Raw genomic sequence first — 23,523 nt, forward strand, 5'->3', positions numbered from 1 at the left:
CAGGTGCCCTCCTTAATATCCATCACCCATTTAGCCTATTCCCTCTGCCCCCCTTCCCTCCAGCAACCCTCAATTTGTTCTCTATAGTTAAGAGTCTGTCTTGATGCTTTTAATATTTTTTCTTTATCACTATATTTTGCTATTTTAATTACAATATGTTTTGTTGTGGATCTGCTTTTGTTGATTTTGTTGGGGGTTCTCTGTGCCTCCTGTATCTGGATATCTGTTTCTTTCCCCAGATTAAGGAAGTTTTCAGCTATTATTTCTTCAAATAAATTCTCTGCCTCCTTTTCTCTCTCTTCTTCTGGGACTCCTATAATACAAATGTTATTATGTTTGATGGAGTCACTGAGTTCCCTAAGTTTATTCTTGTTGTGCCTAATTCTTTTTCTCTCCTTTGTTCAGCTTAATTATTTTCCATTACTCTTTCTTCTAAGTCATTAATTTATTTCTTCTTCCAGCCTGCTATTCATTTCATCAAGCATGTTTCTCATTTTGTTTATTGAGCCTTTATCTCTGCTAAGTTATTCCTTATTTCTAGGCAATGGTCTCACTAATGTCTTCCACTCTTTTCTCAAGTCCATGGAGTAAGTATCCTTACGATCATTGCTTTAAATTCTCCATTAGAAGGGGTGCCTGGGTGGCTCAGTCAATTGAGCGTCCAACTCTTGGCTTTGGCTCAGGTCATGATCTTGGGGTCATGAGATTGAGCCCCATGTCAGTCTCCCCACTCAGTGGGGAGTCTCGAGATTCTCCACTTTTCTCTCTCCTGCCCCTCTCCCACAAGCATGCTTGCATACTCGTGTGCTCCCTCTCTCTCTCAAATAAATCTTTAAAAAAATAAGTAAGTAAATTCTCCATCAGGCATGTTACTTACATCTGTTTCACTTAGATCTCTGGCTGTGGCCTTGTCTTGTTCTTTCATTTGGGACAAACTCCTCTGTCTTCTCATTTTGTCTAAGTTTGTGCCTGTTTCTCTGTGTTAGGAAAGCAACATCTCCAGTTCTTGAGGATAAAGGCTTTATGAAGAAGAGGGCCTATAGTGCCCTGCAGTGTAGTGTCCCATGTTCCCCAGGGACTGGCACTTCCTGGAGTGTCTCCAGTGTGTGCTGCACTGGCTGCTTTATCCTTCAGGCCAGTCATCTGCAGAGGCTCTCTTTGCCTGTTGAGGGCATTTTGTTTCTGGCCTGAATGTGGTACATATTAACCAGATGTGCTCTGGTCTGCTTATGAAAGGAGACCTGTCACTGCTGCCAGAACCAAGGCCTCAGAAAACTCCCAAGTTGAGAGACCCAATATTAGTAGGGGTTTGGGTTGGTCTTCTGTGGTAGGGGGCCTGCCAAGCTGGGACTGAGGCAAGCATGACTAGGAAGGACAGCTCCACTGCAGCATGGGGGGAGGGGCTTGGTGCAAGTAAGTTAGGTAGCAAGTGTCCACGCTGTGCTGGTTTCCACAGATGGCTCTGTGCTTATGCTGAAGGGTGGGGGAGGGAAATGGCATCTGCCAGTTCCTTTGTTCCAGGAGGGGTCTCTCTGTGAATGCTGCTTCTTTGGGACACGCTCTGAGATGAGCAGATAACCTCCCCACTGTGTGCCCCAGGCGCTCTTCAGATTGCTGTTCCATGCTGTATGTCTGCAGGCTCTTTGCCCTGCCTCTTCTCCAAGAGCAAACCCAATGTCCACCAAGCTCTCCCAGATCTTTAAAGCATGCTGACCTTTAAAACTCCAGGCTTTAAGCCTTGCTGGTTTCAAGAACTCACAAAATTCAGGCCCTCTCTTTTTCCACGCCAGTTGCTATGGGGATTCATTTTCCCCATCTTCTCCCCTGTGTGTGAGTCTTTATCCCGCCCTTCTCTGTGACTGCGGTTCTCTCCCCACTGCAGCAGCCACAATCTGTTTCTTTCCCAGACCACATCTCCACGCTTCTGCCTTCTTTGATGTGGCCTCTTTTCCTTTAGTTGTGGAGTTCTGCCAGTCTTCAGATTATTTCTGGGGTATTTAGGATGATTTGATAGTTATCTAGTTGTATTCATAGGATGAGGTGAGCCTCCTTGCAGCCACCATCTTCTCTGTCCCCTTTATTATTTTATAATGTCCTTTGTCTCTTGTTACAGTCTTTGTTTTAAAGTCTATTTTGTCCAATATAAGTATTGCTACCTTGACTTTCTTTTGGCATCCATTTGCATGATAAATGTTTCTTCATTCCCTCACTTTCCATCTGCAGGTGTCTTTCAGTCTAAAATGAGCGCCTAGGTTGCTGAGTTGGTTAAGCATCCAACTCTTGATTTCAGCTCAGCTCATAATCTCAGGGTTGTGAGATCAAGCCCTGCATCAGGCTCCACTCTGGGTATGGAGCCTTCCTAAGATTCTCTCCCTCCCCACCCATCCCTCTTTCTTTCTTTTTTTTTTTTTTTTAAGATTTTATTTATTTATTTGACAGAGAGAGACACAGCAAGAGAGGGAACACAAGCAGGGGGAGTGGGAGAGGGAGAAGCAGGCTTCCCGCAGAGCAGGGAGCCCGATGTGGGGCTTGATCCCAGTACCCTGGGATCATGACCTGAGCTGAAGGCAGACGCTTAACAACTGAGCCACCCAGGCACCCCTCCATCCCTCTTTCTAAAAATAAAATAAAATGAATCTCTTGCAAGCAGCATATAGAGGAGTCTTTTTTTAAAATCCATATTGTACCCTATGTCTTTTGGTTGGAGCATTCAAAGTATTTATTGATTGATATGTATTTATTGCCATTTTGTTACTTGTTTTGTGGTTGTTTCTATAGATTTTTTTCCTGATCCTTGCTCACTTTCATGGTTTGTTGGCTTTCTTTAGTGATATACTTGGATCCCCTTCTCTCTATTCTTTATGTATATATTATTGGTTTTTGATTTGTGGTTACCATTAGGGTTGTATATAACATCTGCATATAGCAGTCTATATTAACTTAATGGTCACTTAAGTTTGAACCCATTCTTTACTCTTCTCCCTCTCATGTTTTAGATACATGGTGTCATATTTTACATCCTTTTATTTTATGAGTTCTTTTACTGATTTTTTAACAGAAATATTCATTTTTACTGCTTTTATGTTTTTTCATATTTTCACTTATGGTCTTTCCTTTCCACTCAGAGTTTCCTTTAATATTTCTTGCAGGGCTAGTTTAGTGGTCATGAACTCCTTTAGTTTTTGTTTGTCTGCGAAACTCATCTCTCTTTCTATTCTGAATGAAACTATTCTTGGCTGTAGGTTTTTCCCTTTTCAGCACTTTTAGTATATCATGCCACTCCCTTCTGGCCTACAGTTTTTGCTGAAAAATCCACTGATGGGGTTTCCCTGGTATGTAATTCTTTTTTCTTGGTGCTTTAAAAAATTTTTGTTGCTACTTTTTGCTATTTTAATTACTCTTTGTCTTGGTTTGGAGCTCCTTTGGGGGGAATCTCTGCCTCCTGGATCTGGATCTGTTCCCTTCCCCAGATTAGGGATGTTTTTGGCTATTATTTTTTCAAATAAATTTTCTGCACCTTTATCCCTGTCTTCTTCTGTTGAGATCCCTGCAATGCAGATGTTACTATGCATGATGGAGGCTCTGAGTTCCCTAAGACTAGTCTTAATTTGCATAATTTTTTTTCCTCTCCTTTGCTGTGCTTGGTTACTTTCCATTACTGTGTCTTCCAGGTCATTAATTCGTTTCTTTGCTTCTTCTGTCCTGCTGTTCGTTCCATCAAGTGTATTTTTAATTTCATTTATTGTGTTCTTGATCTCTGATTGGTTCTTTTTTTTACCTCTGTGTTAAGAGTCCCACTGATGTCCTCCACTCTTTTCTACAGTCCAGTATTTTTATGATCATTACTTTAAATTCTCTATCAGGCATATTACTTATATCTGTTTCACCTTGGTCTCTTACTGTGATTTGGTTGTATTCTTTCATTTGGGAGATGTTTCTCTCATTTTGCCTGGCTTTCTGCATCTGTTTCTGTGTGTTGGGAAAGTCAGCTACTTCTCTCGTTCTTAACAATAATATCTTTATAAAGAAGAGGTCCTGTAGTGCCCTGCAGTGCAACGGCCCTGTTCCCCAGGGCCTGGCACTTCAGCAGGTGTCTCCTATGTGTTGTATGTGCTCTGCTGTTGTCTTGGCCTCTTTTTTTTCTTCAGTTGTCTACAGAGGTTTTCTTTGCCTATTGTGGGCAGCAAGGTGTGTGGTGGTCTGCTTGCAAAATGAGACCTGTCCCCACCATTGCCAGAAGTGAGGTCCCTCAAATCTGTCAGGTCAGAAGATGTGGTGCTGGCAGGGTTTGCCCTGGTCTTCTGGAGGAGGAGCCCACAGTGCTGGGACTCAGGCAAGTGTGACTGGGAAGAATGATTCCAAGGAAGCACTGGAAGGCAGGGGCTTAGACAAATTAGATTATGTCTAATAATCATTATAACCAGGACATGTCCGATTTCTAGGAATTTCACATAATTTTAGAACACCTATTAATAAGATATATCTACACACATATAATCTTGGAAGGTTTGGTATTACTTATTTGACAATGCTTCCCGTGTAACTTAACATCTCAAACAAGCCTAATGTTAGTTTTACAAACTAACTAGTTAGTTAGTCACAAAACTAACAAGCAAGTTAGGTAACCAGTGTTGGCGCTGCACTGGTTTCCACAGGTGGATGTTTATGCTGGGTGATAGGGAAGGGAAATGGCACCTGCCAACTTCTTTCTTCCTGGAGGGGGTCTTTGTGATCTCTCTCTCTGGCCACACTCTGAGATGAACAAATCATTCTTCCTCCCATCTGCCCCTGGCATTTTTCAAACTGCTGGTTCTATGCTGTATCTACATGGGCTATTTGTCTTTAAGGGCAGGGACTTGGCTTCCTAATGCCTTTCAGGCTCTCCTAGAGCTGAGCCTGCTGATTTTTAAAATTCCAGGCTTTAAGTCCCACTCGTTTTTGAAAACTCATGAAATTCAGCACCTCTCACTTTCAAAGGTGTATACCACGGAGAGTCATCCTCCCCCTCTGTGGGATCCCCGGTGTGGAAGTCTGTTTTCTGCCCTTCTCCATGCTACCAGCTCCCTCCCTACTATAGATGGCCATGATCCACTTCGTTCCCAGACTGCATCTTCACCTTTCCTATCTTCTTCAATATGGCCTCTTTCCTGCCTTTTAGTTGTGGAGTTTGTTCTGCTAGTTTTTGCATTGTTTCCTGGGTTATTTATACTGATATGAGTGTCATCTAGTTGTATCTGTGGGAAGAGATGAGCTTAGGGTCCTATTCTGCCATCTTCCCAGCCAACCTGGTGCTTCCTTTCTAATTTGACAGTGTAAATTCAGGGGAGTTGACCAATGAAGTGTAACAGGGGCATAATTGAATAACCTAAGAGGCATTGTCTTGTTATGCAACAGCCATCTAGGTATTCATAGACCCAAGGAGAATGATAACCACTACAAAGATAAATCCTGTTGGGCAAACCCTTCCACTAAGGTGGCACTGTTAATGGATTCATTCACAAGGATTGTTGCATTTGCCCATTTAAACCAGGTATCAGTTAGGTTTTCTACTAACTTGAAATAAAAAGTTGTTCTAGGGATGCCTGGGTGGCTCAGTCAGTTAAGCGTCTGCCTTTGGCTCAGGTCGTGATCCCGGGGTCCTGGGATCAAGTTCTGCATCGGGCTTCTTGCTCAGCAGGGAGCCTGTTTCTCCCTCTGTTTGCCACTTCTCCTGCTTGTGCACACACTCTCCCTCCCTATCTCTCTCTCTATGACAAATAAATCTTTAAAAAATAAATAAATCTATAAATAATAAATAAATAAATCTAAAAAAATAAATCTAAAAAAAAAGTTGTTCTAGTATGGTGATTAACATAACAAAATAAAATAAAAAATATTTTAAAAAAAAGTTGTTCTAAATTCCAGAGGTTACCCCCCTTAGCAATGGCCTAGGAGATATAGACGATGATAAATCTTTTCAGGTCAGTACCAGGAACATATGTGTAGTTAAAGTATGAAGTCTTGGGGTGCCTGGGGGGCTCAGTTTCTTAAGCATCCAACTCTTGATTAAAAAAAAAAAAGTATGAAGTCTTGATCTGGTGTCTCAGGAAGAAGCAGTCTACCTCCCTGTCAGCTACTTCTCTTCCAAGTCAATTTGATTTGGAGGTCTCCAGCTTTTGCACAGAACCAGATATCCAGATGAGATGTGTATCCCGGGTTCAAGTGCCTAAAGTTTTATTGTCATCTGGGTAGTGAGAAGGACCTGGTATAGTCCCTTCCGAGAAGATTCAAGGGCAGTCTTTGTTCTTAGCAATTACAAATCAGGAGGGTGAAAGGAAAATTGGAAACCTAAGTTTGGTGAGTCTTGGTAGCCAGATATTTGAGGAAACTAGAATTCAGGATCCAGTTCAATTTACAGGTATGTAACAGAAGGTTGAAGACAATTAACAGGCTCATAATCTAATACAAAGGTGCAAATAAAATTTTTGTCTCTGCTGTTGCCCCTGTGTTGTTTTTTTTTTTTACCAAAGATAATCATCATAAAACTAACTTGTTTGCATTAACCTTGGCCTGATTGTTTATAGAAGTACAGTAGGAATAGTGATTGACCATATAAGCTCTTTCTAACAGTTTTGCTGGAGCCTCTAAGCAAGGTACACAGGTATATTTTCCAGCAGGCTTTATTGGCTCCATAAAGTCAACCTTAGTTCCCCAAAATGGGTCATATCTGAGTCTATACCCATCTCTCTCAAATATGACATTCCAGTTAAAGCCTTGGTAACAAAACCAGTGTTTCCAATTGTGTACTGTTACAAGAGCAGATTCTTATTGAACTTACATAACTGTTTTGCCAGGAAAAGAACACTGAAGGTTTTCCAAATTCCAGAAGAATCAGGGAGGTAGTAAAAGTAAATGTTTCATCTTTGTTTACAAAGGTATGTTTTTACCAAATTGTTGCATGTCATTAATAGCTTAACAGAAAAAGTTTTCTTTTTCTGGAAAGACAGCACTTTAAAGAACTGGCAGCCTTTCAGACAAAAAGTCATAAAAATTGTAATTACCCTCTTCGGTTTTCAGGCCCAGGTAATTCTTATTCTTGAATCCACTTTTTCAGTTAGTTCCGGAAATTCTTACCCCATTTAGGTCTATGATCTCGAAGTTATCAGAAACATGTACTTGTCAAAAATCCTGTCCTTCTTGAAGACAAAGTACTTTTACAAGAACACTTTTGCAAAGCATCAGAGAAAAATAACTGTAAATGACAAAAATGATAAAAATGCCCATTGTTGGGGCACCTGGGTGGCTCAGTCGTTAAGTGTCTGCCTTTGGCTCAGGTCATGATCTCAGGGTCCTGGGATCGAGTCCCAGATCGGGCTCCCTGCTCTGCGGGGTGCCTGCTTCTCCATCTCCCACTCCCCCTGCTTGTGTTAGATCTCTCGCTGTCAAATAAATAAAATCTTAAAAAAAAAAAAAAGAATACTAAATCATCATGTTGTACCCCTTAAAAAATCATGTTGTGCAACCTAAATATATACAATTTTATTTGTCACTAATACCTCAATAAAGCTGGAAGAAAAAGGAACAAGCACACTTTTAATCTGGAAATTAGCTGTTCCTTTGTCACTGATTTTATTTTTATACATAGAAGTTTAAGCTAAATTGATCACTCTTATGTCTACTTACTGAGTCATTAAAGAGGGACTTTATTACGGGGCGCCTGGGTGGCTCAGTTGGTTAAGCGACTGCCTTCGGCTCAGGTCATGATCTCAGGGTCCTGGGATCGAGCCCCGCATCGGGCTCCCTGCTCCGCGGGAAGCCTGCTTCTCCCTCTCCCACTCCCCCTGCTTGTGTTCCCTCTCTCGCTGTATCTCTCTCTGTCAAATAAATAAAATCTTTAAAAAAAAAAAAAAGAGTGGCTTAAACCATTTAAAAAAAAATGCCCATTGTTAAAGATCTAATGAGAGTTCATTATAATGGAATCACCAAGGAAATTTGGTTATTTCTGTAACAGAAAGCATTTAAGATAAAAAGTAGAATTATGTCTAATAATCATTATGCCAGGACATGTCCGATTTCTAGGAATTTCACATAATTTTAGAACACCTATTAATAATATATATCTACGCAAATATAATCTTGGAAGGTTTGGCATTACTTATTTGACAATGCTTCCCGTGTAACTTAACATCTCAAACAAGCCTAATTAGTTTAACATCTCTTTTTTTTGTAAGGAGAGTGAACAAATCTAATGAGATGTTTCAGGACTCTTTGGAAATTCCAAAGTTAGTTTGAGGTCAAAAAAACTACTTAAAATTTGATGCGGGGAAGTTTGTCAAAAATATCGAAGGATTTTAGGATACTTGGTCAAATAGCATAGGTCACTGTGAAACAATACTTAGTTCCATTTAATGGTAGTGACAAAAATTTCACAGGCAAATAAAGTTAAATAGTTGTTAAAAAAAACAAACCCATAGCTCTTTTAATAGTGGAGATTCAACTTCGTTAAATAATCAAAGACCTGATAATAAAGATAACATGAAGCATGGGAGATGATTTTGCTAAAACACAAAATTTTTACTTTCTAGGCAGATTACTTAAAAAAATAAAAACATTTACAATCTTTTTTTTTTTTTTTAAGATTTTATTTATTTGACAGAGAGACAGGGAACACAAGCAGGGGAAGTGGGAGAGGGAGAAGCAGGCCTCCCGCTGAGCAAAGAGGGAGCCCGATGCGGGGCTCGATCCCAGGACCCTGGGACCATGACCTGAGCCGAAGGCAGACTCTTAGTGACTGAGCCACCCAGGCGCCCAACCTCTACATTCTCTTATCAAGAGCAGACCAATAGTCCAAGAAGACTTTGTCTTTTTAAGAGCGAGAAAAACCAAATTTTGTACCAGCTTACTTTTGATATTGAAACTCATTCACTTAATTAAATTCATTTCAACTGTAGCCAGTCCTGACCACACATATAATTTCTGTTCTTTATTATTTCTAGTAGTTTTAATAACATACATGAGAATTTTCACCCTAAAAATCCTTAATTTTAGTGAAAATAAAGAAGTAACCACTTGTGAACTTTTAGCATTTTGTGGCTTGGCAAATATATAAATACTCTTTAGTTTTTGAAAACATGCTTTTTAGTATTTTATTTGGAAAAGATCTGGACATTTAATGAATTTAACTTAGCAAAATTTTGTTTTCAGGTTACCCAAAAGATTTGGGAAAACTACTTAAAAAGTTCACCTACAACCTTTTTGTCCTACTTACTTTACTTGTTCTTAATAATTATATTTAGGTTATCCACTAAAACTTGATGAGACATTACACAAAGTCAGCCATCTTCACAAGCTATTTTTCTTTTTTTTTTTCTTTTTTTTTATTTAAGTAGGCTCCACACCCAGCATGGAGCCCAACATGGGGCTTGAACTCATGACCCTAAGATCAAGACCTCAGCTAATATCAAGAGTGGGACACTTGACCAACTGTGCCACCCAGGCACCCCCTAAGCTATTTTTCTTGCTGACAAATTTCATGAGAGATAATGTATTTGACCAGTAAACCCAGTTAGAATAGAAGTTTTATGTCTGCATTACATTTAATGCTGGTAACTCTAAAGACATGCCTATTTTAATTAAACCAAACTCAAACCAGCTTTTATTTGCCAAAGATTATCCCAGATCACATGAACCTGAAAGATCATTGGGTGACTTCCTATTATATTTTTGAGAATTTTTATGAATACTTAATTCATATAAGCACTTGATTTTCTCTAAGCCAATTAATTTTGGCAATATCATCCAGAGGTAGAAAATACCACATCCGTAGCATATATATGGATACATGCAAACATAGTCAGATGCAGAGAACTTATAGCTTCTGTACACTTAAGATTTTCTATTAGCCCAAGTTCCAAATGGCCTTTCCTTCTTTTGTTGTTCTTCTGATAAGAATTACCTCCCTAAAGGGGCGCCTGGGTGGCTCAGTCAGCTACACCTCTGCCTTCAGCTCAGGTCATGATCTCAGGGTCCCGGGATCAAGCTCTGAATCAGGCTCTCTGCTCAGTGGGGGAGTCTGCTTCTCCCTCTCCCTCTGTTCTGCCCCCTTCTTGTGCTTGCTCTCTCTCTCAAATAAATAAAAAATATTTTTTAAAAAATTACCTCCCTAAAAAATGAAATAAAAATCAGAATTACCTCCCTGAAGTTTGTACTTGAACATTTGCATCTCAAAGGCACAGGGAAGAATGCAAGTTACAAGCCCTTTAAGATAAATAGGGGAGATTTGGGGGTTGGTTAAAAAAAAAAAGGCATAGGTGAACTTTGAACTGCCTCTAAAGCTGCATTTCTAGTTTTGCAAGGATTATAGGATAAATATAGTTGCTTAAAATTCCTCAAAGAATTGGGTTGAAACTTATAGGTTGATCCACCCGTCTAACTACTTGATCTTCAATTTGCTTAGGGGAGAAGGCCTAAAAAAAAAAAAGCTCATATCAGGCTCTGAATATCAGTTTCCAGTTTACCCAGTTTTTGACTGTAGAGCTACTTAAAAATTTCTTTTAGGTATCTTACCAGTTTTCAGTCAGGACAAACAATATTTCTGGTAGTATTGACAACTCCATGGACTTAAGAGGTATCCCCAAAGAGGGTGTAGAAGATATTTTCTTTTCCTTTCTCTACCTTATACTATAGACAGAGAATTGAGAGAGCTGACTCTGGTAAGAATTCTTACCCTTAGCCAGCTTCTGCTAGTTTTCCCAGGATCCCATCTGTAGGTTCTGAGTGGACTTTAAAGTGGATAGCTCCCATATTTATCAGAATTTGGCAAAGTTTTCATTAATTTCTTAGGCTGTTGGAAGGATTTTTCTGATAAACTGCTACATTATTCCCTTAGAATCCCATCACCTTTGGGGGGGGGGGTCCTTCGAAGGTAGATATGGGCCATTAACTAGGTGGTTTTGATGCAAACAGGCTGGGTTGAGGACCGGAAGAGGGTCCTGTAGGATGAGCCAGCAGGGTCCTTGGCTTCATGCAGGATGGCAATCAAACGTGAGCCAGCAGGAGGTAAGACTAGTTTATTGAAGATACAGAGAGAGCATATATAGTGTTTGGCAGACTCAGGAAAAAGAGAGTGGGTCTCGTCTTTGCTTGGGGTCTGGGGTTTTTACTGAGGACAGTGGTCTAGTGTATGTGTCCTCTCAGGCATCCAGAAACTGGCTGAACAAGGAGGAGTACTCAGGTGTCCTCCATAAGTTATTTATGCCCTGGAGCCAGGGATCTTGGTGTGAAGGTGTCTAGAGTCAGTGGTCTTGGAAGTACATGATGACCTTCACCTGGTCACTCCTTTGACATTATCTATTGTGCTGAAAGACTCCAAAGAAAACAGTCACTTCTTGACCTTTACAAGGGGGAAATACAATAAGGCACATGTAAGGCAGGGGTGCAGGTCCTAGCAGGAAAAGGAGCAAAGGAAAAAACAGCTTTTTTCCTCTGTCTCAATTTTTTGTTTATGCTCATGTAGTCTTTACAAAGTGTAAGGATAGTTCAGACAGGATTACTAGAATGAGTACTCAAGTAAAGGAGGAAGTGGGGGAGCAGTAGAAGTTCATCAATCTTATAGTCTTTTGTTTTAGGTACCTCTTTAATTTTTTAAAATAATAACTAATCTTTAATTTTTCATTAGCCTTTTGCAATGACTCTTTCAATGAAGCTCCTTTGGAATTTTGAAACCTTTTGGAGTCTTCTGTGTGCCAATTAAAATAGGTTTTCATTCTGTTTGTTTTGGGAACCCTTACTTTCAAGTGCGCTTCTCAACGTTCTTGTCTACTTGGAATGTTCCCCATAATGGCCATTGTAATTCTAGGTTGTAATTCCCTTGAGGGCTGGCAGCAGTTTGGTAGGACCCCACCTACAAGTAGAGTTTAACCTATATTTTCTGTCCAGCTATATCTAGTTGCAAACGGGGTATAACCCACATTTCTGTATAGCCGTATTTTGGGACCTCAACCTGATGGGTACCGAGCCAAGTTCTTAGAACACAAAACAAGCTTTGTAAGATTTTGCCATTTTTGTAGATGTTCACAACTTCCAGGACCAATTCTTAGACATAAAATAATCAGGTGTGTCAGAAGGTGGCACACTTGACTCTTTGGATTTTAAGAATCCCATTTTTATTATTTATTTGTTTAGCTAAGTTGGGTCAGTTGGAGCCAAACTAATATCTGAAAGGGATGTGCTGCTGGGTTGGGAGTTGTGTGATTTTACCGTGTACTTCATTTCACAGAAATTTTCTTGAAGTTGGCATTTGACCTAGTGTCAGTCTAACCCATTCCATGAAGTCTTTGGGTTAGGTGGCAAGCACTCTAACAGTTTTTAAATGCTTGACCTGTGCTCACCAGTTTTGTGAGTTTTGTTTTGTTTACTTCTGAGATTCTCATTAGCAAAGCCTTTATATAAAACAAAATTATATTCTCTTGAGGCCTCACACTGGATCCAGTCCAGCTTAAATCAGACCCAGTCTAATTCTGAATTCAGTCTGGTTTTTAAGTTGGACCCAGTCCAGCTCTAGCCAGTAACTACCAATAGTTCCCTGTGTGGAATCTTGGGATTAGGGAAAAGATTGAACCAGCAGACCTCAACAGTTGGGGACTTTGAACTGGGGGCTCTACATGGATGGGGAACTGCACGCCATCATTAACAGTTCCCATGTGGATCTCAGGACAGAATTAGGGCTAGAAGTTCTCCACTCAAAACACCTGGAAATTGTGGTCTGAAAGGCTAGGGGTTTACCTCCAGGCAGAACCATCTGCCATCTTAAGTTGACTTGCCCAGCACTGGGAAGCCAATTAGATCAGGAGCTCAGTGCAGAGAGAGGAGCTCAGAACCTAGAAGAACTTACCCATGGCCCTCAGAAACACCGAGAAAGAGAACTCTAAAAGGGGTTCACAAGTACCACACCTGTGTTTCTTGTTTTCCTGAATGCTATCAGCAGTTTGCCTCAGAAATTGTCACTGCCACCATATCTGTAAAATAACAAAAATCCAGCTGAGTAATTTGAAGATCTAATTGGCTTTATTCCATGATTTATTAATTGGGCAGTATACCATCTAGCAAATAGAAAGGAGCTCCAAGGAGCTGTACTAGGTAGAAGACTTTTATAGGTGGAAAGGGGAAGGGATAAAGAAAGATCAGATTACCTCCTCTTCTTTTGAGGGTTTCTGTGGCAGGTTACCTCATTGCTACTGACAAAAAAATTCTATACTGAGTGTTACATTCCTAGAGAAGGTTGAAACTACAATTAGATTAGGTATTAAGCCTTCGTTTGGTGATGTGGCTTAGCACAAGTGACTTGTTTTTGGACTTCGTTTTGTTTTGTTTTTAGCCTATATAATCTTTTGGTTATTGTTATCTGTAATAGCTAAAATGAAATTAACAAAGTATTGAGTAGAGCATAGGATGGTCAACCAAGCTCAGTTTTGGCTCTGTCTGTGCTTTGCTACTCAACTCAAAGCCACTAAGAGAAGAAAAAATTATTCAGAGGCAACAGAAAGTACCTCTAAGACTGTGGTCACCAAGAAGATAGTCAATATAGGGGGTAGTGTAACCAAACCTAAGTTTGTCTACTTGATGTTCAGCAAAGCCAATCACTGAGACATTGAGTATACAGCAAGGAAAGAGTTTATTTGGGAGGCAGACAAACGTGACAGGAGAGCAAGCCTCAAGTCCAACCCCCTCAAAGGGTTTTTGGAGTATTCAAGGATAAGAGGTCAGGATGTGGAATATGCTGATTGGATAGAGGAAAAAATGGAAGGTATCCTCCTTTCTGAGCATGTGCATTCAGGAATCATGTCTCTTGGTGGGACATATGTTCAAAAATGGCAGCATAAGCATAGCAAACAGGGTGGAGATCTTGGGATGTGTCATCACAGAGGTTCCTTTCATTCACCCTTGGTCCCTTCTGTGTAGCTCAAGAATTCTTCATTTGCGGGGCGCCTGGGTGGCTCAGTCATTAAGCGTCTGCCTTCGGCTCAGGTCATGATGCCAGGGTCCTGGAATCAAGCCCCACATCTGGCTCCCTGCTCCGCAGGAAGCCTGCTTCTCCCTCTCCCACTCCCCCTGCTTGTGTTCCCTCTCTCGCTGTGTCTCTCTGTCAAATAAATAAATAAAATCTTTTTTAAAAAATTTAAAAAAAAATTCTTCATTTGCTCCAGCGTTAGCTAGTCTCATCAGTCAGCATCTGCAAAACAGGTTCATACATCGATCAAGTTAGCCAAAGTTTCCTTACGGTAGAATTGCCAAGCATTTGTTAACTTAATATGTCAGTTTCAGGAAGGCAAAACCAAGAAGTCTTAAAACCAGGGAGTATAGTGTAAAGGAGTTGTTTCACTTTGTGAATTGTTATCCTTGGCTTCCTAAGGGATCTTTATTGAAATGGATTGTGAGAGTAACTAATTTGGGGGCTGCATCTTTGGTTTTGAATGCTGCAGAATGGAAGAGCATGTTTGGGTTGATACAGGACCTACAGCTCACTATGGAACAATCACAGATGGCCATATATGCACCAGATACACAGGGGTTATTCCTGAAAGAATAGCCAGCCTGGTGAACTGGATAAGAGCCACTGTAAGGTCCCTTTACCCTGAGAAGGGGGACGTCCTTCTCCCCCAAAGATTGCCAAGTGGAACACCCCAGATGAAGCAGCTGATATGCTTCCTATGCAAGCCATGTGGGACAGGCTTTATGATGCCTGGGGTATTTACCTACTAAATATGCCTGTTACCCAGGTCATGGTTAATGCTGTGGTTCAAAGGGATCCTTTCACTGGGCACCCCATATAACCCTATTGCTACAAAACCAAAAAACAGTTAAGGAAGCCTTATCAAATTTACTGTCCAAGCTTCCCCTCATGGGTTTTACAGATGCTAATAAAAACACTAGGTTAAGGAGTGCCTGGGTGGCTCAGTCAGTTTAGCATCGAACTCTTGGTTTTGGCTCAGGTCATGATCTCAAGGTTGTGGGATCAAGCCCTGCATCAGACTCTGTGCTTGGTGCAGAGTCTGCTTGAGATTCTCTCCCTCTCCCTCTGCCTCTCACCCTCACTCTCTCTCTAAAATAAAATAAATAAAATATTTTTTTAAAAATTAGATTAATTAACAAGAGAATAGCAAAAAGCCCAAGAGAACATCAAAAGACTCTCCCCAACTAGGTGGAAATTCTTAAATGATTATTAAAAAATAAAGTGAATAAAGCAAATATCAATAGGGGCAAAACAAAGAGGAGTCAAGGGGAATCTTCAAATGTTTCTTAAAAAATAGAATGAATAAAACAGACATTGATGGGGTTAAAACAAAGCTTTTAATAACAGCACTACCCAAGGTTGGGTGGGCCAAAGGGAGCTCCTATTGGTGCCCCCAAATTAAAGGGCCCCAAAGAAGTCTAATCTATTTATCCCTGTTCAGAGAAATTTTAAAAACTGGAAGGTACAGATTACTATGGGGAAACCTGATCAGGAATTGCTTGAGGCAGGGATTAGGGAGGTTAATTAAGTTAAAGATTGACAAAAGGGCCAGGGTTCCTAGGCTTCACACCTCAGTAGAGATCCAAAATCTTTTGTACAAGAGTGAGTAAAATGGTCAGGAGATGAAGAGTTTCTGGGACTCCTCGAACTGTGATATGAAAACCCATTGGTGGAGCCCTGACTCTTGGTTGATATGATTATGAAAGTTGGAATGTTTAGTAGGCAGGTATTATATACAGATCTTCCTTAACTTACAACTTACCATGGGGTTGTGTACTGATAAAGCCCTCCTAAGTTGAAAATGTCATAAGTAAAAATGCATTTAATAGGTCCAACCTACGAAATATCATAGCTCAACCTAGCCTACCCTAAATGTGCTTAGAACACTTACATTAGCCTACAGTTGGGGAAAATCATCTATTATTTTATATACTGTTGATTATCTCATGCAATTTAATGAATACCATACTGAAAATGAAGAACAGAATGGTTGTATGGGTACAGAATGACTGTAAGCATATTGGTTATTTACCCTTGTGATCACATGGCTGCCTGGAAGCTGCGCTCACTGCCACTGCCCAGCATCACAAGGGAGTATCATTACCATATACCACTAGCCCAGGAAAAGATCCAAATTCAAAATTCAAAGTACAGTTTCTACTTTAAGCATATCATTTTTGCACCATCATAAAGTTGAAAAATTTTAAGTCAAACTGTTGTTGGGGACTACTTGTAAAGAAGTTGTGTCTCCCTTACCTGGATGTTTTATGGGAATGGATATTATGTCCAACTGGGGAATACTTCTTCCATCTAGTATTGTAAAAACAAAACCTGTCAATGAAATCCTAATGGAGACTATAGTTAGGAATATGGGAGTTGATGGAATTACAGTAAAAGTTTGTAGAATTTGTATGTTTGAACAGGCTTTATGAGAAGTGGTTGCATCTCTTTTACTTGATTGTATGTGGGGATGGACAGTGTATCTCAATGAGAATGCTCTCCCTACCTAGTACTATAGAATGGAAGACCTGTAAATCCACCCTTCAAGCAATGCTAAAGTGGGAATCAGTAAGATTGTCTGAGCCCACACAGTGTGGAATGGAAGCTAGAGTGCTGGTAGGGTGAAATTATCTGTGCAATAGCCCTATGTGGAGTGTAGGCTGGGGCTTATGGCAAGAGCCTATGAGTGCCTCCTAGAGATGACCACTGGGATTTTGGACAAGAGAATTTCCATTTGAGGAGCATTTACCACCTTGCTATCTGACATTTATTGAAACTATTCCTATGACTGAAGGACATAACATGATCTTAAAATCTGAAATACCCACATCTTAGGTGATGTCCAGGAAATTCTCTGATGGGAGAGGACAGTGGCCAGAAGGATTCCATAACAAAATGGAAATGATGTATGCGGGATTAGGCTGCCTGGGGAATGCAAGGAGGAGATACTTACAAGGAAGGAGGCTCTTACCCCATAGGACTAACTCTGGAACTGTGTGAGAAGCTGCTGAATTTTATTGTCACTTGGATAGTGCCCTATAAACACCTTTTGACTGATCAGTGAAGAGCTGCTTGGTCTGTGGATGGCAGTTCCAAGGTGAATGGTTGACATTGTTTGGAAGCCACCACTCTGATTAAAGAAAGTAAAAATAGATCAGTCTGGTTGTGCAGTGATAGAAGAATTGAACAGTGGTAAAAAGTCCGTATGTTTGGGTTTTTACTGACTTCCTGGCAGTGGCCAATGACCAGTGGGGAAACCTGGCCCATTAAAGAGATGCCCGTATGGAGTATAGTCCTGTGGAAATTAGAGGAATGGGGGCACCTGGGTGGCTCAGTTGGTTAGGTGTCTGCCTTCGGCTCAGGTCATGATCTCAGGGTCCTGGGATGGAGTCCCATGTTGAGCTCCCTGGAGCCTCCTTCTCCCTCTCCCTCTGCCTGCAGCTCCCCCTGCTTGTGCTCTCTCTGTCAAATAAATAAATAAAATCTTAAAAAAAAAACCAAACAAACATTGGTTGTCTAAAATGGGTATATAAAGGGATGAAGGGCTGGCTTTTATGCCTTTATGAGTGTGTGCTGACGCTCAACATTAACATGAGTGGGGGTAAAGAAGTGTCCCTACTAGATAGATTTCTGTTATTTTTTGTTGAATCTGGGGAAGAGAGGCTGGGAGAAGGTGTGAATATTCTTTCTTCCCCACGTCACTTCCATTTTTTTCTTTCCCTCCTACTTGATGCATTGGTCATAGATCCGGGCTATTGAAACTGCAAGGGCTGGAAGCAGGGGTGATTCTTAAGCAAGAAACTGTGACTGTTTTTAATCTTTATGTCACAATTTCTAAGGGCCTGATGAGGCAGGATTTACCTTCACCCCATCTGCCAAATTCCAGCTAACCAAATTCAGCTATATTGCCTGATAGTAAAAATAGTCCAGTAACTTTACACCTGTGTAACCTTACTTTATCTGAACAGAAGTGGACTTGAGGGGGAGAGACTTGCTAGACTAGTACTGGTGCCTGCAATCTAGACAAGCACAGTGGCCAAAACTAATGTCCCTTCCAAAGGTGGAAAAGTTTGGTATAAATGGAGAAAAGGAAAAACAGTAGCTGTGGGTAAAAGAATGAATAAATGGGTTATGTAATGCGGGAAATCCAATATTACATTAACACCTAGAAAGAGGCTCGGAGCAAGAGACTGTATTGTCTCTTAGCTTGATGACACCAGCTGCCTGAAATGGTGAAGGCATATATTTGACACCACTCCGGCTTTTGGAACCTGACAAGATACAGTGGAAGCTTCCAGACCTGAGTGGTCTCGCCCTGGGAGACATTTTTCATGATAGGATGATGGACTGGATAGTTATTAATGACTGAATGGGATTCTGGTAATATGCTGGTATCTTCTGACCTTTTTGTTTTGCTATAAAAGTATCCATGTTTGAAGACCCAGGAGTGGACTGTGGTATTGTGATTTATAGTAAGAAATATGTATTTGGGGCACCTGGGTGGCTCAGTCATTAAGCGTCTGCCTTCGGCTCGGATCATGATCCCAGGGTCCTGGGATCGAGTCCCACGTCGGGCTCCCTCCTCGGCGGGAAGCCTGCTTCTCCCTCTCCCACTCCCCCTGCTTGTGTTCCTGCTCTCGCTATCTGTCAAATAAATAAATAAAAATCTTAAAAAAAAAAAAAAAAGAAATATGTATTTGGTCTTTGTCCTCCTTTCTGGCAAAGGAGAAAGACCCTTGGAATTTAGGTGATGAGAGTGGTAGAGTTGTCTTTTGTTATATTACTGAGGTAACTTCTGGACCACACCTCAACGTTGCCAGGGGGAATCCCATGTAATGAGACGGTTTGAATTTTCAGTCCCATGCGCACCGTGCGTGTGCACACACTTTGGGAGAAGGGAAGGTGGTGGGAGGTTGAATCAGTCATCAAGGGCCAATGATTTAATCTATGTAACGAAGCCTGCATAGAAACACAAAGGACAGGGTTCAGCGAGCTTCCGGGTTGGTGAACACAGAGATGCAGGAAAAGTCGTATGCTTAGGGCATGGAAGCTCCACACCCTTTAATCATGTTTTGTCCTATGCTTATCTTTGAAATGGTTGTTCCAGAGTTAGACCTTTTTTTTTTTTTTTTTTAAAGATTTTATTTATTTGAGAGAGAGAGAGTGTGAGAGACAGAGAGCAGGAGAGGGAGGAGGGTCAGAGGGAGAAGCAGACTCCCTGCTGAGCAGGGAGCCCGATGTGGGACTCGATCCCGGGACTCCAGGATCATGACCTGAGCCGAAGGCAGTCGCTTAACCAACTGAGCCACCCAGGCGCCCCCAGAGTTAGACCATTTTATGATAAACCAATGATCTAGTAAGCAAAATGTTCCTCTGAATTTGGTGATCCACTCTAGCAAATCATTCAAACCCAAGGAGGGGTTCTCAGGAACCTCTGATTTACAGCTTGTCAGTCGTAAGTATCGGTAACAACCTGGGCTTGCAGTTGACATCTGAAGTGAAGGGCAGCCTTTGTGGCACTGAGCCCTTGACCTGTAGAATCGGATGCTATTTTCAGATAGATAGTGTCAGAATGAGTTAAATTGTGCTAGTATTGGTGCATTGCTTGAGGGTATGGAGGAAAAAATACACAACACACCCCCCTACCCCCCCACCCCCCAAACCCTTAATGACTAACTTAACTTGCTTATTTATAATCATACCTTCCACAAAATAGTATAGCCCAATGTTTAGGAATGTAAGCTCCAGAATGCCTAGTATCGTATCTCACTTCAGCACTTATTAACTGTGTAAACTTGAGCAAGTTGTTTAACCTGTGTCTCGTTTCCGGTCCGTGAGGATGGCAACAGCCCCCATCTCGTAGGATAAAAGGAGACACTATATTGTAAAGCACTTGACAAAGTGCCTGGCACGTAGTAAGTACTGACTAAAAGTTAGTAATTAAGAGAAACTTCATGTTGCACAGTCATAGCAATGCAGTTTTTTTTAATTTGAAGAGAGGTAACAAGATAATTTGCTTATAAAGTATCTTGAGATGAATAAACAAGTCACATTTTAAATACATCTCTACATTAATCAAATGATGTTTAGAGAAGAATTAATCTCTGTCCATGCCTTACCTGCTTAGGTTAATGTAAACACTGAAAATATTTTCAACCAGCCTATTGAAGACACTTCCAGTAAGTCCTTTATTAGGAGAAGGAATCTAATCCAGGACTAGATGATTGACATAAATATTTTTCCATAGGCTTTAGGTAGGAGAAGTTTGGCTCTAAGGACAACAGGGGGATTTACATTCATGAAAAAGAATGTTCTTTGGGCATTGTTTCAGAATCATCTGGGATGCTGTTTTAAGAATAAAGATTTCCGTACTCCAATGAAGACTTACTGAATCAGAATGTGATTGAAAGAATGGGCAAAGATTAGGAAATGTGCACTAACAAGCTCAAGCTCTACCAGGGAATCTTATGCAGAGAGTAGCATAAGAAACTACCTCAAGGGAAGATCTGGTTTGAGTTCAGACCTAGAAATCACTGGCTACTGTTAAACAAAAATAATCATCTTTAGAAGAGAAACATTCAGGGGCAAGTATTAAATAGTGATATCATACTATTAAAAACCTCAAGTCTGTCTCAGTAAGCTATTATTATACTGGATAGTCAAGATACAGATGGTTTAGGTAGGGGGGAAGGGTAAAAGTAGCAAAATTTTGAAAACCCCTCAGTAAAGTTCATTCTTGGTCTTCTCTTCCTAAATTTGTTTTCAATTCTATTAGACTTAATCACTAAACAAGACCAAAAGAGAACTTTATTTTACATGACTTTATTTTCCATTTAGAACCATTTTATGCTTTACTTAAAAAAAAAAAAAAAAAAAAAAAAAACCTCTGCTTTTAATAGTCCTAAAAGCATTTTAACCAAAATCTTGATTTAGGAAGACTTAAGACATTGTGCATTATTTTAAATATTTTCATTCTTTCAGTAACTATTAAAAATAAGTTCACAATTAGGGTTTCAAATGTCCTAATCATATCTAGTTTGTTTTCATTTAATATTTTATCAATCCCATCATGTGCATACAGAAGTTAAGGTGATATATAAATTTTATCTCTTCCAGACACATTGATGATAATTAGCTCTTAATCTAACTACTATTTCATTTATTCAGAAATAGCATTTAGACATAAAAACCAGTATCTCACTTTGTAAAATAACCTTTGGTTAATTTACACAAATCTAATACAGCATGTTGTGTAACTTTTAAGTAATACAATGAGTTTCACTACTATCATTTTAGTTTTTAATATTTATTGTGTCAGCAGGGCTGAGAATATCACATGGTTCAGTCTTCTGCAGGAAGTTATATAATAAAAGCATAGCGCCTTTGAATATGAAAAATATCCCAAAGGCCAGGAGTCCTCTTAAAGGAATTGAAAGGTAGAGATTTCAGAGAATTTCTCTCATTTTCAATATGTAAAGTGACTAGTTTGTCACTTTTTGAAGACTTAGTGAGAAAACAGTGTTCCTTATGCCATTGAATAAAGCTACTAAAACCACAAGAATTTAGAGATATTGGTCCTAGGCTACATAATTAATGGGTCATCAAAAAAGAACTTGTCACTTAGTTACTAAGTATAAGTGAATTAACTTCCTATGCCAAGTAAGGGTCACACTTCACTTCCCTCATTTGTAAAAAGAAAAGGTGGCCTGGCCAGTGCCATTCAGGATTCTCTGCTAACTGTAAAATGTGGACTGATTTTCTTCTTTCTTATAGTCCATGTGTATATAAACTTTCAGTTCTTTAAATCAAAAATTTTTATGCACATAACCATGTTGGTGTATTACCCTTAGTTTAAAAATGTACAACTACATAAATAAAAACTATTGTTTCTTCAATATTACTTGACATTTCTTCTGTAATTTCTTTATTTAAAAAAGTAAATGTAACAAGATACTTAAAAAAGGCTAGATACAAAAGTAGTTAAGCTGCTCACGAACATTTAAAATTTTCCAAAATGTATCTTCAATAATCATGATCTTATAAAACATTTTACAGTTATCAGAAAGTGCCCAGGCTGAGTTTACATAACTGAAATACCTTAGTACAAATGTCTAATTAGAACTGAAGTGCAGTAACCTCCTGACTGACTGCTCATTGAAATAGGGATACAAAGAAAAAAAAGTTGTGATAAAGTACTGTGCATTGGCCCCATCATATGTACAAAAAAGTGCCCTTACTCAAATGAACAAATTACATGCAAAATATTAGTGATATTATTTAATATCCTAGAGCTCAATGCAGCTAAAATAAACCGCAATAAAAGTGGTTTTCATAGGTAAAAGTGATTTCATCTCTGAGATCTGAATGTCCAGAACTTTTTACAAGTTCCATATACATGATACACAATTGCAGCCAACCACAAATTAAACACCATAAAAAAAGTTAAAATGAAAACACAGAACATACTTAATTTTTTATTTTGAAATTCCCTATTCCCTCTATACAAGAACCTTTGCTGAAACACTTTCCACAAAGGCAGCAGTGAATTTTCAGAACATTTTACATTTTTCCCCTCAGCAAAAAGATAAATCACAGTGTAAATTATGTTGTTCTGCTGTCATCTTTGGCTGGGGTTAGACCCAGAAGTTGTTGACTAGCAAACCATTAGTCAAATGTTGCTAGTGCTCCTCAGGCCTTTAAGCTACAAACTCAGCAAGGAATGTTTGCATTTAATCTCTTTAAGGTACCACCAGGGGGTGTGACAGCATTAACTTCCATAAACTTTTATAGACAAATGGAAAAAAATCTACAAAATTAGCTAGTAATATTACACAGCAATACACACTTTTTATACTCTACACAAAACCAAAATTCTTGGTCTTAATGGCGAGTAGCAACTTCTGTTTGAGAATCTGTTTAGAGGAATAGAGTGGGACGTAAAGTCGAGAAATACAAGTGTTTGCAGTAGGAAGATGTTGGTCATCTGGTGGTCTTATTGTGATTGAGGGCATAGGCTGGAATCCTTCTTCACTTGCTGGTAAAGATGGGCTTGATGTCCAAAAGTAAACCTAAACAGGAATATAATAATTACAATTTTGGCTTTTAACAGATTAACATTAATTCTGGCAATATATACAGAGAACCCCATTCTTATGTTAAAACCTACAGAGGGATATTATTTTGAACTGGGTTTTAAATTTATTTCTTGTACTGAAATGGTTCAGGGTCAGAAAAGAAAAAAGTGTCAGGTATGTGGAAAAGTGACTATTTCAAGGTCCTCAGTTTCTCTGTGGGCCTCTCCAGTGGCTTTTAAAGTCTTTATTAGTGGAAATAGGCACAAGGTCTCCAAAAAAGTTGTTCTGCATTTTATCTAACCAGCAAAATAATCCAGTAGTTTCAGTGCTATATTGTGATAACATTTAGTGTTGGGGAGTATCTACATACAAAAAATCCATGCAATAAGCCATATTAACACTGAATTTCACTACACATCTATTTTGTGTGACATCGTGTAAATAAATGTTAACTTCTGT

General features: G+C 39.7%; 1 protein-coding gene and 1 long non-coding RNA gene across 5 annotated transcripts in view; one reads left to right on the plus strand and one right to left on the minus strand.

Annotated features, from left to right (window-relative positions):
* Positions 1–23,523, plus strand: part of LOC118015090 — a 69,658-nt gene that overhangs the window by 23,790 nt on the left and 22,345 nt on the right. The window lies entirely within an intron of this gene.
* UBR5 (ubiquitin protein ligase E3 component n-recognin 5) overlaps positions 21,464–23,523 on the minus strand; it is a 137,248-nt gene continuing 135,188 nt past the window's right edge. For 2 of the 4 annotated variants that reach the window (XM_035011670.1, XM_035011667.1), the window contains exon 59: positions 22,846–23,058. In XM_035011670.1, coding sequence (XP_034867561.1) covers positions 22,846–23,058 — 213 coding nt within the window. Of the gene's footprint in view, positions 23,059–23,523 lie in introns of all 4 variants that reach the window. The other 2 variants (XM_035011666.1, XM_035011669.1) reach the window with 2 other exon arrangements.

This window comes from Mirounga leonina, unplaced genomic scaffold (assembly GCF_011800145.1).
Source record: "Mirounga leonina isolate KUSES-001 unplaced genomic scaffold, KU_Mleo_1.0 Mir_165, whole genome shotgun sequence".
NCBI classification, from domain to species: domain Eukaryota; kingdom Metazoa; phylum Chordata; class Mammalia; order Carnivora; family Phocidae; genus Mirounga; species Mirounga leonina.